The sequence below is a fragment of the Culex pipiens genome, chromosome 1, assembly GCF_016801865.2.
Source record: "Culex pipiens pallens isolate TS chromosome 1, TS_CPP_V2, whole genome shotgun sequence".
NCBI lineage: Eukaryota > Metazoa > Arthropoda > Insecta > Diptera > Culicidae > Culex > Culex pipiens.
The window spans coordinates 61,111,265-61,126,491 of NC_068937.1; the positions used below are offsets into that span (position 1 = coordinate 61,111,265).

A 15,227-nucleotide genomic window follows, 5' to 3' on the forward strand; every position below is an offset into this window, starting at 1 on the left:
CTTTCGTTGTGTGTGCGCCGAGCGCGCCAAACATTCTCAACCATCAATACAAGCTCACTCTTCGTTACTACTTGCGCTGCGCTGCCCTGCTGGTGTGGCCAAGAAATGTGTGTAAACAAACGCTGATTTCTACATCGCAACCGTCATCGTCATCAAACATGGCTGGCTTTGGTTGGAGCTTCGTGTGGTGTTTCCAACTCAGTCAACGGAGCGACATCATAGTGGGCTGTGTGTGGTGGTGTTCGATAAAAGCAAAAACAATTTGGATTTCCACATTTACAGGGTAAAGTTGGTCGAAGTAAGTTGGACGAGCAGCAGCAGCAGTAGCAGATGAATGCGCTGAAAGTGCAACTGTTTACATCCTGACCAGGTTGGACACAAAGGAGAAACGGCGACAGCATCTCAAGGAAGAGTTCAAGTGTGCAATTTTGCAAAAGTGTGCTCTCGTGTAAAAACCCGTGAGATTTCGAAAATAGTAATAAAAAAACAAGGGAAAATTTTACCGTTGCTCGCGAGAAGACGATGCTACTCATTTGCGCGAGTGAGGTTCAGAAGCACAGAAGGATAAGCAAGAACTTGGCGACACGAACGACAACACAAATGTTAGTGACCGCAGAATCTACGCCGCCTTGGACATTGACCTCGGGTGAACATCATCTTCCATTAAAGCACAAGCAACAGCTAACGGAAGCAAATCAGAGGCCATCTCGACCGATGGCCAACTCATCAAAATCCACAAACGGCTGGAGCATGTCGTCGGTTAAACGATACGCCCAAAGTGCGCCAAACAACCGCCAAAACAGTGCTGACCCCGATAAAAGTGAACAACGAAAAGTGAGAATCAACAAAAGCAACAAAAAGAAGCAACCCAAACTCAGAGCCGAAATGATTTCATCGCCGCGGCCGCCATCGTCAACGGGAAAATTAGGTGAGTGTGTTTTACGTTTTCTTGCGATGATTTCGCAAACCTAAGCACGATTAACGCAGACGATTAAACGCAGTAGTGTTTTGAGAGATTGTAAGGCGACGCGGATACCGATTCTCAAGTTGCGTCACGGTCACTCGAAGCCCTGTAATGAGGGCATCCTCGCCATTGAAATAAGCTCAGCCAAACAAACAAGAACCTAGATCGTATTTCCGTCTCGCCAAGTCAAATTGAAACACAAGTCTAGTATAGCGCAGCGATACCGATTCGTGGACTCGATTTCTCGAAAGCGTTCAATGAGTCAGCGCTGCAAAAGCTATGACTGGCGGCCGTCAAATACTTGCGATGACGAAACGACGTGGATGCCCCACGAAATTCAACTTACCCAGACGTCATTAATGATGGCTAGCGTCGTATACGTCGAGCAATGCAATGGTTATACCAAAACACTGAGGAGTTCCATTCAAAACACACCACGACCAGCAAGACCTGTTTGCTATAAAAACAGAACAAGTATTGGTGAGGTAGCGGTTTCGCGCGATTTTGTGGAAGCAAAGCATGACTAATCAAATACACAGCGGAAGAAACTATAAAATTTATTATAGTTTCTTTTCCACGGAACACTTTTCCCTGGATATTCTGCATTCTTTATCAAAGATAATAACACTTAAGACTCAAATCTGCGATATAAATTACTGGTGAAGTCTGCAATTGACGTGATTGTTGTTATTCTGATAGTCTAGCTTAAAATAAAACCGGTGTTGTTGAGTTGTATTATTTTGGCAATTGGTTTGATGAATGCTGATTGGGCTTGTTTGACCTATATACTTGTAGGGTAAATTTACATGTAATTGTTCAAAATGGAGTTTGAATATCAAACTCAAAAAGCAGCAATAGTATATCCATCGAAAGAGTTTCAAAAAGCAGTGTTAACAAGGAACGTGGTTTACTGCGCACTGCGAATCATCGAGACCATGCCACCTGACCACTACTTCATCTTCACCGATAGCTTTAGCTCTGTTGAGGCTATCCGGACTCTGAAGCCGACCAGGGAGTCTACGTTTTTCCTCACGGAAATACGCAAGACTTTAAACAACCTGGCGGCTCAGTCCTTCAGCATCACGGTGGTATGGGTCCGCGCTCATTGCTCGATTCCGGGTAATGAGAAAGCGGACTTGCTCGCCAAGAAGGGTGCTGAGAGTGGAAACATTTTTGAAAGGCCAATTAGCCTACAAGAATGCTACGGTTTTCCGAGGCAGCGTGCGCTTCTGGATTGGCAAAATCAATGGGACGACGACACCAAAGGACGTTGGATGTATTCCATACGACCTAAGGTGCAAAGAAAAGCCTGGTTCAAGGGAATGGACTTGACGCGTGGATTCATCAGAACGATGTCCCGCCTTATGTCGAACCATTACTCGTCCAAGGCTCATCTGTACCGTATCAACATGAGTGATACGAACCTTTGCGACTGTGGGCAGGGTTATCAGGACATCGACCATCTCGTATGGGCGTGTCCAGATCACCACGCTCACAGAATTAAGTTGAAAGATACCCTCAGGGCCCGAGGAAGACCACCAGAAATCCCGATGCGAGACGCGCTATCTCAGCTAGACCTTGATGTTCTCTATCCTATCTATCAGTTCCTCTCAGATTCCAAAATATCTATTTAGTTTTCTTCCAGTTAGTTTCTCTTCAGTTAGTTTTCCTCTATTTAGTATAACTCGCCTTCACACAAAGCCGTCGTTTCTGGTTTGCACCGGAAGCAAAGCAAGATCGCCCCAGCAGCTGGACACCGAGTTGCGGCTGAGGACAAAACGCAAAGGCCAGAAGAGCCAACCAAGACCCCTACACAATCCCCCTTCCCATCCCACGCCTTGTCTTTAACATTAATCCCTTCCCTACTAACCCCGAGTAGGCCGCGGGTAATCGGCTCCCCTCCCACAAACATTTACACACAAGATCCTCTGTAATTATTAAGTTTTTTGTAATTACAAAAGCCGACTCGGTCCTAACCAGGTCCCAGTACCGAAAAGGACCTAATAAAAATAATTTTATGAAAAAAAAAAAAAAAAAACAAGGAACGTGATGCGATCAAAGTTGCGTGCTGTAGTAAATTCCAGTTATATTTGTTAGCATTGTGAAGTTAATATTGAAGTAATTTTGATTCGATAATCTCGAATCCCTGGGGCTTACCGAGGGATAAATTGAATTAGAATGAATCTTCCTCGTGGGATATCGGTGAGAAGAATAACCAGTTAAGAAGTTTTGTCTGCCAACAACGATCAAATATGTAACAAAAAAATAATCTATCTTGGTCATACCGATTTCAGCATTTTTGTATGACCCAATCTCACCCCGCAGAACCAATGTTACCCCTGATGACGGTAATCCGTTTTTTAACCGAGACACGTAGCTTAGTGGTAACGCTTCCACCTCGTAAGTGGTAGATCGGGGTTCAAATCCCTACTAGGATCAACACGACTAGTGATCATTTCTCTTCTAGATTCTAGCGACCTATGGAATGTTAACAATTCACCTTAACATGTTAACATTAGTTGGATAAAAAAACTGCCACTGAATCCGCTTTGTAAATGCCGGCCCCGATACTCTTCAAGGGTGGAACTGGAAAGATTTGCTTTTTGCCTTCCTCGCCTTACTGAGGAAAAAAACAAAATTCTTATTTTGACCTCCTAGACCCACCTTCATGTATACATATCGACTCAGAATCAAATTCTGAATAAATTTCTGTGTACTTAAGTGTTATTTATGCACTTTTTAGATACCGGATCTCATATATATCGATAAAAATGTTGTCCGGATCTATCATGCGACTTGTCGTTGGATAGGTTTTTGATTACCTATCCAACGACAGGTCGCATGATAGATCCGGACAACATTTTTATCGATATATATGGATCCGGGCATTTGCAACGAGTTCAATAGATTGCAGATTATTAAAAGTTATAAGCACATAAGTGTCTGATGGTGTGAATAATAAATCAAGTTGATAGAACACTGAAAGGTCCACCCTTTTGTAACTATTTTAGATAGCATTTCTTTCTAAATGTGAGGAAGGCACCAACCACCTAAGGGTGGATTAAGTAACGTTTTTATACTACTTTTGTTTTGTTTTATTTTCTTCTTTTCTAGTTTAAATTGTTTTGTATGCGTTTCCACTGATTTTTAAAATTAGTTTTCTAATAGTTTTTAGCCTACAGCACATCTTTACTTTTCTTTTATCTCTACATTTTTTGTCACTTCTCAAATTTATAGTATGTTTTGATAATTATTATTAATTTATAAAACTAAACTTTTTGTTTCAAGTTACAGACATAAATATAAGTCCAAGCTGCCTTACTTTGTAAGGCACTAGCAGTCAAAAATTCAACAAAAATTTAGACCAAGAAAGTAATTTGTCATGAAACAAGTCAGAAGAAGAGTTCGTCTATCCAATGCATCTTAATTTATTTGATTTAGTTGAAAAAAGACTTTTCCCGTCTCTTTTAGTAAAATATGAAATGGTGAATTACACACTTTGAAGTTCACTGTTTGATTTAACACTTTGCAAACAGCTATTAGGCTGGTACAAATATTTTTAAAAGTTTTTGTCACCCCCCCCTTCAAAATTGGCCCGAAAAATCAGGGGGCAAAAAAAAAATTACAATAAACTTCAAAATTTCAATGAAAATTCAAGTGCAACCAGCTGAAATCAAATTAAAATACATTCTTCTGCGTTTAAAATCATTTTTAGCACGTTTGGGTTTATTAAAAAATCTTATGATTTTTTGAAAATTTTCGATGCAAAATCTTTTTTTTCGATACAATTTTTGTTTTTGTCAGATCTTAGATTTTTTGAAAACTAATGATTGCAAAACAACTGAACTAGTGTAAAATGCATTTTAAAACACTTTTTTCATTTAAATGTGAAGGCTATGGCTTGTCATTTAAATTTTTATATTTTTTTATTTTTTTGCCCCCCCCCTTGACCTCGGCCAAGGCCGAGGGACAAAAACTTTTTTAAATATTTGCATCGGCCTTATAAAATTAAAAAAAAACTTTATTGTACTATTTATGTCCAATGTTGACAAGTGCACCAAAACTTTTAAAAGGTACTCACACGCGCTTTATCTTACCTCGGCAGTATCAAAGTCGTGCCCACTCTGCTGAAAAAAGAGCAAAATACCAGAGATCAAAACGGCGGCGCTCAGCAGCTTCGGTGATGTAATGGCAAATAGCTCGGTTGGGCCCACTATCAGCAGCATTCACGTGCAACTTTCACAAACACAAGTCATCGGTGGTGGGTTACTCAACAAATTCGAATCTGCTTAGTTGGTTGGGTTAGACGTTTACAAAGTGTTTGGCATCATTTATTTTGGTTGACATGATGTCATTTTTGATTATTTAAATAATAGGAAAATTTAAAAAAAGCTTTTCATGATTAATCATGATCTAATGCGATTATAGCATGTCATTTTTAAGGCACTAGAACGTTTAGTCAGCCAAAATTCAAGGTGAATTTTGAACCATTTAAAGTTTTTTATTTATCATCAGAGTCATTTCTTGAGCAGTGCTCCCAGTTTTATGATGAATGTGAAGGTAGTTCGGATGAGTTAAATTGTTTTGACAAGATTTTTATCATATTTACAATAAAGAGCGTTATAAACTGTAATGATCCAGAATATAAATAAATCTTAAGTTGCATATGAAACTTTTCAGGGCAAAATCCGTAGCTTGTTCCGTTACCAAAACTTAAATCAAGAGCAATTTTCAATTTCCCAGCAGAGCACACTGTCTGTGTTGTTTACCATCGTTTTTGATTTGGCTTTTTTGTTTATTGATACAGTAACTTGTTTGTGTTAATTTCAAGTCAACGAAGAAACCATGAGCATTAAAACAGTGTAAATGAGTTAGTAATTTTAGCTTATTGGCAATTTAAAGCGATTTCAAACTAAAGTCTGTTTGTCTGCGAAGAAGATTTGGAAAAGTAATAAATCGTCGCCATCGTGCTAACTTGTCGTACGTGCATTTTGGGCCAAATTGAGTTAAGAACGCCATTTTGTGAAGCTCACAATGCCTCACCTTTTGACCGTCACAGATCCCCAAAATTCGATTTCAATCCTGAGATATTCAACAAAAACCGACAAAAGTCCGTGCATTTTTGTCACTTTACATATGAAAGTAGTTTCAATCTTGTAGTGCTATCTTGTCACTCCATGAAAATTGATGTAAGTGCGACAAAAGGCCAAAGGGATTTCAGGCCAGGAAAGTCAGGATGCGTTTGTCGCACGTACAAGCTAGACTACCGTAAACATTTGTAATTATAACTCGGGACTCCAGCAACAAACTTCAACTAAACTTTGGGACAATGCACAGAACTGTCAGCCAAACAAAACGTGTTTGTTATTGTTTACATTGCGTGCTCTCGTTTTTGTATATTCAAGGTCAAACATTAAAACGCGTTTTTCTCGGAACGTCAAAATGGCGGGTGCGACAAGATAGCACGACGACGTCGAAATGAAAGCAGAGGTGCTTTCTATTCTTTTGAAGACCAATTTAAGGTGTAACTCATGCGCATAGATTATCAGGTCATAAAATTTCGCACAACGGTGTTGTGTTCTCCAGAAATGAGCGTTACGGTCTTGTTTCGAGCCGTTTCAGATGAGTTGCGGCGTGGATGAGTCATCCAGTACAGTACAGCTGCTGCCGTTGAACCGAGCAATGGCCGAATTAATTTGGTGAGACCGTTTTGGAACGACGACAACGACGTTCCTTGAACAAAATCCGCGTGGTGCGGCGCCATCGCGGATTGTTTCATGAGTTGTGTTCGCCACGTCATCGCTGTAAAGTGGACTTCTGAACCCGCGAGTGACCCGATCTACGATCGAAGGTTGCACCTGAGATGAATCAGTTGGAGAATTGCCGTTCGTGATGAGACTTTACTTCTATATTTAGATATAAAGTTGGTTGTTGCGAATGAGCAGTAGGTTACAGGGACATGCCACATGACCAACTGAAAGTGCAAGCTTATCTCCATTCCAGTGCCTGATGGTTGAGACATCTTGCTCAGGTCGCCACATCAATACGATACCCTTCTACGACTCTGGGCCAATATGGACGACAGCAATCTGATCCGATGCACCACACTGTCCGCGTGAAGTTATGTAACGCCGTGGTCGTGCATATGGAATGGTCTCTAAAACGTGGTGGCTCTCTGCACATTCACGGCGGCCCACCTTTCGATGGCAACCCCTGGCAATCGTTAAAAATTGCACAATTTAACCAGTTTTTTTGACCGCGACCAGCACCAGAGAGAAGGTGTCCAACGACAGGGATTTCGTAACGATCTTCAGCATGAATGCATCGCAGCCGGCCGAGTCGGGTCTTAAAGGGGAAGCGTTTCTATTGTCAACGTTGTCACTTTTCGTGCAATGCTCTTTAAACCGATCGCAGAACAGGTCCCTCCACTCTATTTTTACTGTCTGCATATACGAGTATTGAATACGTTACCCACGTGTGGAAGGCATGAATCTGTTGAGTCGCTGGAATAGAGCGACCCATCATGAATCTGTCGAACGGCGCTGCTGCTTACGGCAAAGACCCTCTAAGGTCCGGAGATGCTGCGCGAAAATTGAACCGAGACGACTCTGAAACGGTGGCGCGATCTCCGGCCATTTTCGGCTGTGTACGATCTCTCCTCGCGAGCCATGATTGAGTCAAGGTCGTATGCAATGTAAGTTTCATCACACCAGTAGTTTTGGACAACAGCAAACGTGTGAGAGGAGTTATATTTGAAAAGATTTGTGCCTTTTGGTATGGAAATTGCACACTTTGCCAGCGAATTGAATATTTGAAATATGCATAAAATTGTAGGTAATTACTCTAAAAATCCTCAGCTGACAAAATCAGGAAACCCCTTTAAAGTTTTGGGGTACGGCGTGCATTCAGAGGTTTGTTTCGGTTGGTAAACTGAGCCCAAATACCAAATATGAGCTTGATTGGACGAAACGGGAGCTGGAAGCTCTCATTAGTGGTCAAAGTGACTCGAAAATGGACACTTTTGAACAACAAATCGTGTTAAGTTTTAAATCTCATTTAAAATTCATATGCCAGTTCCTGTGTCGTCCAATCAAGTTCATATTTGGGTTTTGTGCTCAGTTCGCCCACCGGAACAAATCTCTGGATGCCTAATGAAGACCTTTCCAATGATCGTATCGTCGGTTAACTGAGACTTCGAATAATCCAGTCTGAACTGTACTTGATTTAAGTCAAAAACGCTTTTTCGAAGCTTGAATCGGACGTTGAAATACTGGAGAGTCAACATAAAGTTCTTGATGGAAATAAATGCACTTCCCCTCGATTTTGGTCCGTTGTGTGCTCCCAGATTACTTTAGAGTATTTATGCTCAGTGTTATAATTTGAAATCTAGTTATAATTTCAAATCTAGTTCTAGCTCAAGTTTACTGTGTTATTATACATAGGAACCTTATAGAACATAGGACCATTTTAAGAAATTATGGTTCTAATTTTTCGACCAGATTTGAATAAAGTTAATAATCATTTGCCACTCTCGTAAAAAAAGTCTGCCAATTAATTAGCACAAGGGCACAAGGCACATCAGCTGGTTTGTTCTGGAATGCTGCTAAAAATCTATGCAAACAATTTATAGAAATGAATTTGTGAAGGTTCCCAGAGTATCTCCTCGATTCGGACCAAGTTCCGATGGCGTCGTCGAGCAAGATTTGTTTGCCAGAGCAGAGCAAACTGTTTGTTTTTCCTTGGAGAGCAACCCAGCTGCGGCGGCGTTGTTCCACTTACTGAGTTGAAGAAGGTTAGCAGCACTTATTACGGTGTTTGTAAGCAGTGGCAATTCTTTCAAGAAAGGCTGACCCTCAAATCTACAAGTAGTGCCTACGTTGAGTTTAGTGCCGTTCTGTGACGACAATATAGCGGTCAACATTGAACAGAGCTTCAATGGAAATCGAAAATAGAAGGGTAATTTGCTAGAATTCGGCAGAATTATCTGTTACTGATGCGACATTACACCCGGAAACGACGGCACGTCGTCATGACAAATACGACTGAAACAGATAAGCGGGCGCATCTTATCAACGACGACGTAGTAGCAGCGTTTCATAATAAGACTTACAACAAAGATGGTCCGTGTATTAGCGATGACCTTCAAGCGCGGAAGTAGTTTGTGCCGTGCACACGTTGCGCGCTGATAGCAACTCAGCACATTTTTTGTTGTTTAGTATTGATTAACGATTAACCTGTTGGCATCCCGTCTTCTCGTCGTACCTGATAACGTTCAAAGTGGGTTTTCTAGAACAAGTGACGAAGTATTTTGCTGTTCTGATTGCATCAGACCGTACAAGCCACTCCATTTCCGATGTTCTATTCTTAATTTTACTTGTTTCAATTTTGTATGGTCATTCTTTGTTTCGGCCATGTTTGTTTTAGAGAAAAGCATTCAAATATTATTTCAGAGTGCTCATCAAGAATTTCATAAATCTCAAATGGAAAAGTGTGACAATGGGGAGGGGGTCCTTGAGGCCTTGACGTCATGCTAGGTTATTTTTTGAAAACTAAATTTCGCATGACAATTTAACCGATATAATTTTTATTTTTCCCCCAGCAATTTTTTTTCTTCTAATCCGGTAAATACACAATGAATCATTTGAAGCATTGCGAACCGCAACACTCGTCAAACAAGTCATCCGAAAATTCAGTAAATAGTTTCTTTATCTTTCCAAAAAAAAAGCGGAATTCAATGTTCTGACCAGCTAGCATAAATTCACCAAAAAGAAGTAAACATTTCTCAGTTGTAGGGATTTCTTAAAATAAACTAGTGTTTCCCATTACCCCTAATTCCCGAGCGGAACCACTTTCAACTAGGACGGTAGTCCTTTAATCGGGTTTTCCCGTCATATCCAAAGATTCCTTTTGTTCTCAAAATCTCGACCATCTGCGTCACCCAGCAACCACAGTCACTGCACCCTTAGTAGGCGTAGCGCGCTGGTTCAGGATTTCCCATCGCGACTACCTCAACAAACCGCTGCACAGCCTACCTCGGCCGTTGGGGTATCGAGTCTGCCCGGCTACCCTCCAAAACCATGCTGCTGCCTCTCTCGATTCTCTTCTATGCTGGTTTGTTCTCTCGTTCAGACACCGTTATACTCCGTGGGTTCGGCGTCGCGCTCTCCTCGTTTCTCGCGCCAACGCCATGTGTTTAGTTACTCAGCAGCATTAGTCGAGGACAGTCGAGTTCGTCTCTGCGATACGTGCGTGTTTAAGTTCGTGCCTAGTACCTTGCACTAAGGAACCCAGAAGCGAGCGAGCGCGGTTTTTGTGTAAAGTGGTGCGCTTCCGCCAGTTAGTCAGCCTGCTTTGATTTTCGTATTCTTTGTGGGCTTTCGTCTTCCGTTTGGACACCGGGGTTTGGCTTCCGCAGCCTACTTGATGGAGTTCCCACATGGTGACGCGAGGATCGATTTTTATCTTGTCACACGCTTATTGGCGCCACGCTGAGTTGAGTCCGGAAAAGGGGGGCACGATCGCGCGCTGCTGGAAAAAAGGTCGAGAAACTGTACGCGCTGTCACACGCCGACTGAGGAGTTAAATATAGATTTTCCACGGCACGGTTCGGCACGAGTGTTTCTGCACCAGCAAAGCCAACTAATCGATCGATTATTTTTTGTGAGCGAAAACTCGAAGAAGAGGAGAGAGTGGAGTGGTGTAGCAGATGGTGCAAAGAGGAAATGAAGCTGAATGAGCTGAACTAGTGGTGGGAAAAGCCTAATCGGGAAGCGATGGATGCACCTTCTGGGATCGTTCCAGTGATACGAAATAAAGCTATCGAGTGCTGTCTGCAAGAAGGGATTTTGAGATATCGTTTTAAATGAGTCATACGTTGAACGTTGCATTGTTCGTGATACACAGGAAGTGTGCCTAAAGAAGGACCCAGCCAACTGTGTTTGTGTTCTGAGAATTTTCGTTACTGCGCAAACGCGAACCTCGAGAGCCTGTCAAACTAGAACACGCCACCTTTGATGCAACAGTGTCGTCGGAAGGGGCAAGTTTAGTGAATGAAATAGTTTTTTTCCCTCTACTGCACGAGATTCGCCGAAACAGCATCCTAACCAGTCGTTTTGACGATTTTCCTGTACACACTTTGTTCCGCATGTGTGCAGGCTGTGTATTGCCCGCCTGAACAGCGCTGTAGTTGTAGAAGCGAGCAAAACCGAAGAATAAATAAAGCAAAAAAAAAATATATCGTCTGTATCGTGTGAGTCTCAAACAGAGAATAGGCAGATACACAGCAGTAGTAGAAAGACGAGAGTCGTCCGACGACGACACAGCGCGCCGAGAATCTCTTTAGTCATCTAAGAAGCATTGAGGAATACAGAACGGGCAGTGGAGCGGACGATACCACGTGGTCCGTACGAGCGTTCACCGTGGGTGTGCGTCGCGCGTTCTCTTTGTTCGCGGCGTGACGACAAAACCTGAGGGACGGACACGGGGGGCCTCCCGGAAGAAAGTGAAACCGAACGTGAAAGTGTGTCAACAATAGAGCTCTGGCCAATTGTCCGAAATCCGAACAAAAGCTCCTCGCGGATGAGTCGAAAATTAGTGAGTGATGATATAATCAAAAGCTTCTCTCTTCCCGCGAGCCGAGCCAAACTGGTGTCAATGAAGAAGCTTAGCGAATAAAAAAATACAAGTGCATACCCCTCGAAAAGTGTGAAAGTGTGGTGAAAGTGTATTTGGATACATAGAGAGCGCAGTTACATCAAATGCGCCAGATTTAGCACCGAATATCGTCAAACTCTCGATACTTACAAACCCCGGCAACAAAAATGTCCCTGGAGCTGATATTGGTGGCCGCCGCTGTTGTGGCCCTCTTTGGGTTCGTTCTGTTCGTTCGGACTCGAATGCGAGAAAAGAGTAAGTTTCGCCATGTGACGTAACAGCCGCAAATCGTCACGATCTTCGTCGCATCGTAGTATGCGGTGTTTTTTCACTCTCACAATCACAATAACACCTAGGACATCGAACTGAAAAGCACGACTATATTTAGGGTAGATGTGCTTACCCCTAATTTGTCAATGCTGGCATATTAATGTGTTTTAGCATCAATTTAGTCAAATATTACCAAAATCAGTTTTAGGAAAGCTTGACAGTCCAAGTGTTAAAACAGCTCACGAAGCAAACCATAACATAAAAAAAACAACAAGACTTTCGAAATCGCGGGCGTTTTGTCATCTTTCGTCGCAAAAATATTATTCGTGCCAACCCCCGAGGGCAGTTGCAGCAGCAGCAGCAGCCGCGATGCTGTTTCGCAATGTCACCCTCGAGACGGCCACCACCCGCTGGCCTTCGTTGACATCGACGACAAAATTTAATGGCCGCGCGAGCGAACACTGTTTGTGTCCGATGCTGTTTTGTGTTGTGGTGGCCCTAATTTGGGCCCCCATGATTCGTGTCATCGACCCGGCACGGGTGACAGTAGGCCGTGGGGTCACGCGAGTGAGTTTTTTTTTCTTCGAATAAGATGAATCGAAGTGTTGATGATCGGATCTGAGTAGGCTGATCGTCGGGAAAGATATTACAAACTGATCACTTCTTATGTAACCTGATCATCTGATGCTGGTTTTGTCAATTTACGCGCTGGCTCGGCCGTTTGCATCAGGGTTTGATTTACACGCCTTTGCGATGTTCCTCCAGATGCAATATTTACCATTTGGGGTGTGAAACGAGAGAAAAGATAGAAGTGATAATTACCTTTGGTTAACGGAACTAGAGAATCAATCCGCTACCGATTTGAAATGAGATAGGAGGCAACATTAACTGCGAAAGATCTTTTATGTCCTTTGCTATTAAAAATTGAGAAATACTAACTGTTAAGGTGTTTCTCAAAAATCAAACCATCCACATTAACGACCCCCGGGTCTTTTGTGGTCTCTATTGCAAGTTTCTGCTCGAACCTAGGAGTCCGAAGGCTTGAATGGGGAGAGCACCCAAACCTCTTTCTACTCCAAGGAACCTTCCACCCCAGTATTTGAACTGATGACCTTTGGATTGCGAGTCCAACCGCCGCCAGCGATTCCACCGGAGTAGGCTTGGTTTGGTGTGTTGTTTGTACTTATGGCATGGAGACGACTCCTACACCTGGAATGACTTAACGGCCTAACAACCAAGGCCGGGACCGACATTTTACTTCCTCATCCGATGGAAGGTTGGAGCAGATGGGAATCGAACCCAGAATCATCCGTTTACAAAGCGGACAGCGTAACCATTCGGCCACGCACTGCCACAGGTGTTTCTCAAGCAAATTGTTAAAAAATTGTAAAGCTTGTTTATTTACAGGAAGTTAAATTGGTAAGCTCGATTATTAAAAGAATCTATACAAACCGATTTAACGATTTAAATTAATGTTTTCTAACCATTTCCATGCCTAACATTTTAGCCAGCAAAAAAGGCAAATAGTGTCAAAATGGATGGAAAAAGCAAACAAAACGTTGGCAGGCAAACACATAACAACCTTCATGATCTCGCCGAATGCAGAGTTATGAAAACGAGCGTGACTTAGCATATTCGTCTCTTGGTTCAACCGTACAGGACACGACACACAGTTTCAGCATGATTGGCTACATGTTATGAATCAAAACTGGAACTTGTAAAGGTTTTTCAACAGTACGCACTTATCTCGTTACCATGGAAATAACCAGCTCAAATGTCTTCGAATGCCCATCTGAACCGGGTTTTGATTGCGTTTCGCAGTAGCAACACCAGCGTCATTGTCACTACGGCATTCGTACTACCAGCCAGCGTCGTCCTTCTTATCGGAAACGTGTGAAAATAAGCAAAAGCCTAAGATTAGAACACTGCTGCTGCTGGTTGACTAATCTTATCTGGCCGCGAGGGTGCACATGTGATTCTAAGAGACACATTGTAAATCAAATGGGCCTGGATTACGCTGGGAACGCGAATCCATAAATTGCGATATTTGCATGCTACTACGTAGTAGGCGAACCTTGCCGGATTTGAGGCAGTTTTCGAAACCGATCACTAGGAGCGCCGCGGGAAGCGAGGAGGAAACAAACTGGATTGTTCTGCCAGGTTCTGCCATAGCGGTTGAATCGCGTAAACCGATTCAACCGCCTTCTTTCGGAGTTATTAGCCGGCTGTGACATTAATTTAAACGCTTCGAGCGACTTATATGGATTGTCGTTCCATAACAAAAACGTGATTTATCGATCACTGGATGTTCGTGTTGCGTGCTCAAGGTGACAACATTCGGCTGTGCCACGTGACGACGTGTAGAGTTTGCGACGACACGTATCTCTGTACTCTTCGTTTATCTCATCATGTACGGGCAAGAGCGACATGCATTGTTTCACAGAGGTACACACACGTGGAAGTTGTGTCTCGCCTGCAATCGCGCTACGGTCATCTTCAAGTGGACGCTGCTTTTACGTGATAATGTGGCGTGCCTCGCCGGAACCACGTGTTAACCCCTAAACGTGTTGCTAAGGCTCTCGTTGAACCGTGTAATGGGCACGCGTGCGTCCGTGTGTGTGTGTGTGTGTATATTCTGTTAGATTGGCCGCAATTCCCCCATCAATGAAGTATATGTTCTTAGAGTTAATTGACCAGCGATACTGTCAATAACCCTGCCGAGTTGTACACGCCAAGTCAGTTTCTCAGATGGGTGTTGGTGCCTACACGCGCGGTGGCGCTCGGCAAGCGGGTTTTGCGCGCCAAGAAGCAGACGCTAAAAACGGAAGAATAAAAACTCCATTTCATTGAAAAGTGAGTCGAGGAGGTCCACGCGCGAAATGATCCCCACGTGAATGGTGGAAGGAGAGGCACAGAGAGAGAGAAAGAGAGGGTTGGGCAGGGTATGTTGAGTCGAGTTGAGGTTGAGATGCGCGCGCACATGGCCATGGAATGCTGTCATGCTGCCAGATTCCAGGAAACTGGTCGCCGGAGGAGGCTCGCCGTTTCAGACTCGTATGCTCCTTTATGGCGTATCTTTTGCGTGCTGATTCCGCGATCCGCGTGGTTTTTTGTGTAGGGATGTGTGCGTGTGGGATCGCATACCTTGTAAATAGTCCGATTTGAAGTTGGTATTGGTGGAATCTTTTTTCGCGAATAGATGAATTTGATTCGGTCTATCTGTGTCATGTGCACGTGCTGGAGATGTCCCATGGAAAGATTTTTTTGTTAATTTTCCCTAGATATTTTTCAGTATACATTATTATTGATATTCAGCTTTTTTTAGATGATCAAAAACATC

At 42.9% G+C, this 15,227-nt stretch overlaps 1 protein-coding gene across 2 annotated transcripts in view; it reads left to right on the forward strand.

Moving 5' to 3' along the window:
- The first annotated feature begins 202 nt into the window (after window positions 1-202).
- Window positions 203-15,227, forward strand: part of LOC120428458 (uncharacterized) — a 28,603-nt gene continuing 13,578 nt past the window's right edge. Inside the window, exon 1 of one of the 2 annotated variants that reach the window (XM_039593469.2) lies at window positions 203-928. In XM_039593469.2, coding sequence (XP_039449403.1) covers window positions 523-928 — 406 coding nt within the window. In that variant the 5' untranslated portion in view covers window positions 203-522. Of the gene's footprint in view, window positions 929-10,141; window positions 11,873-15,227 lie in introns of those variants that run through there. The other variant, XM_039593470.2, reaches the window with a different exon arrangement.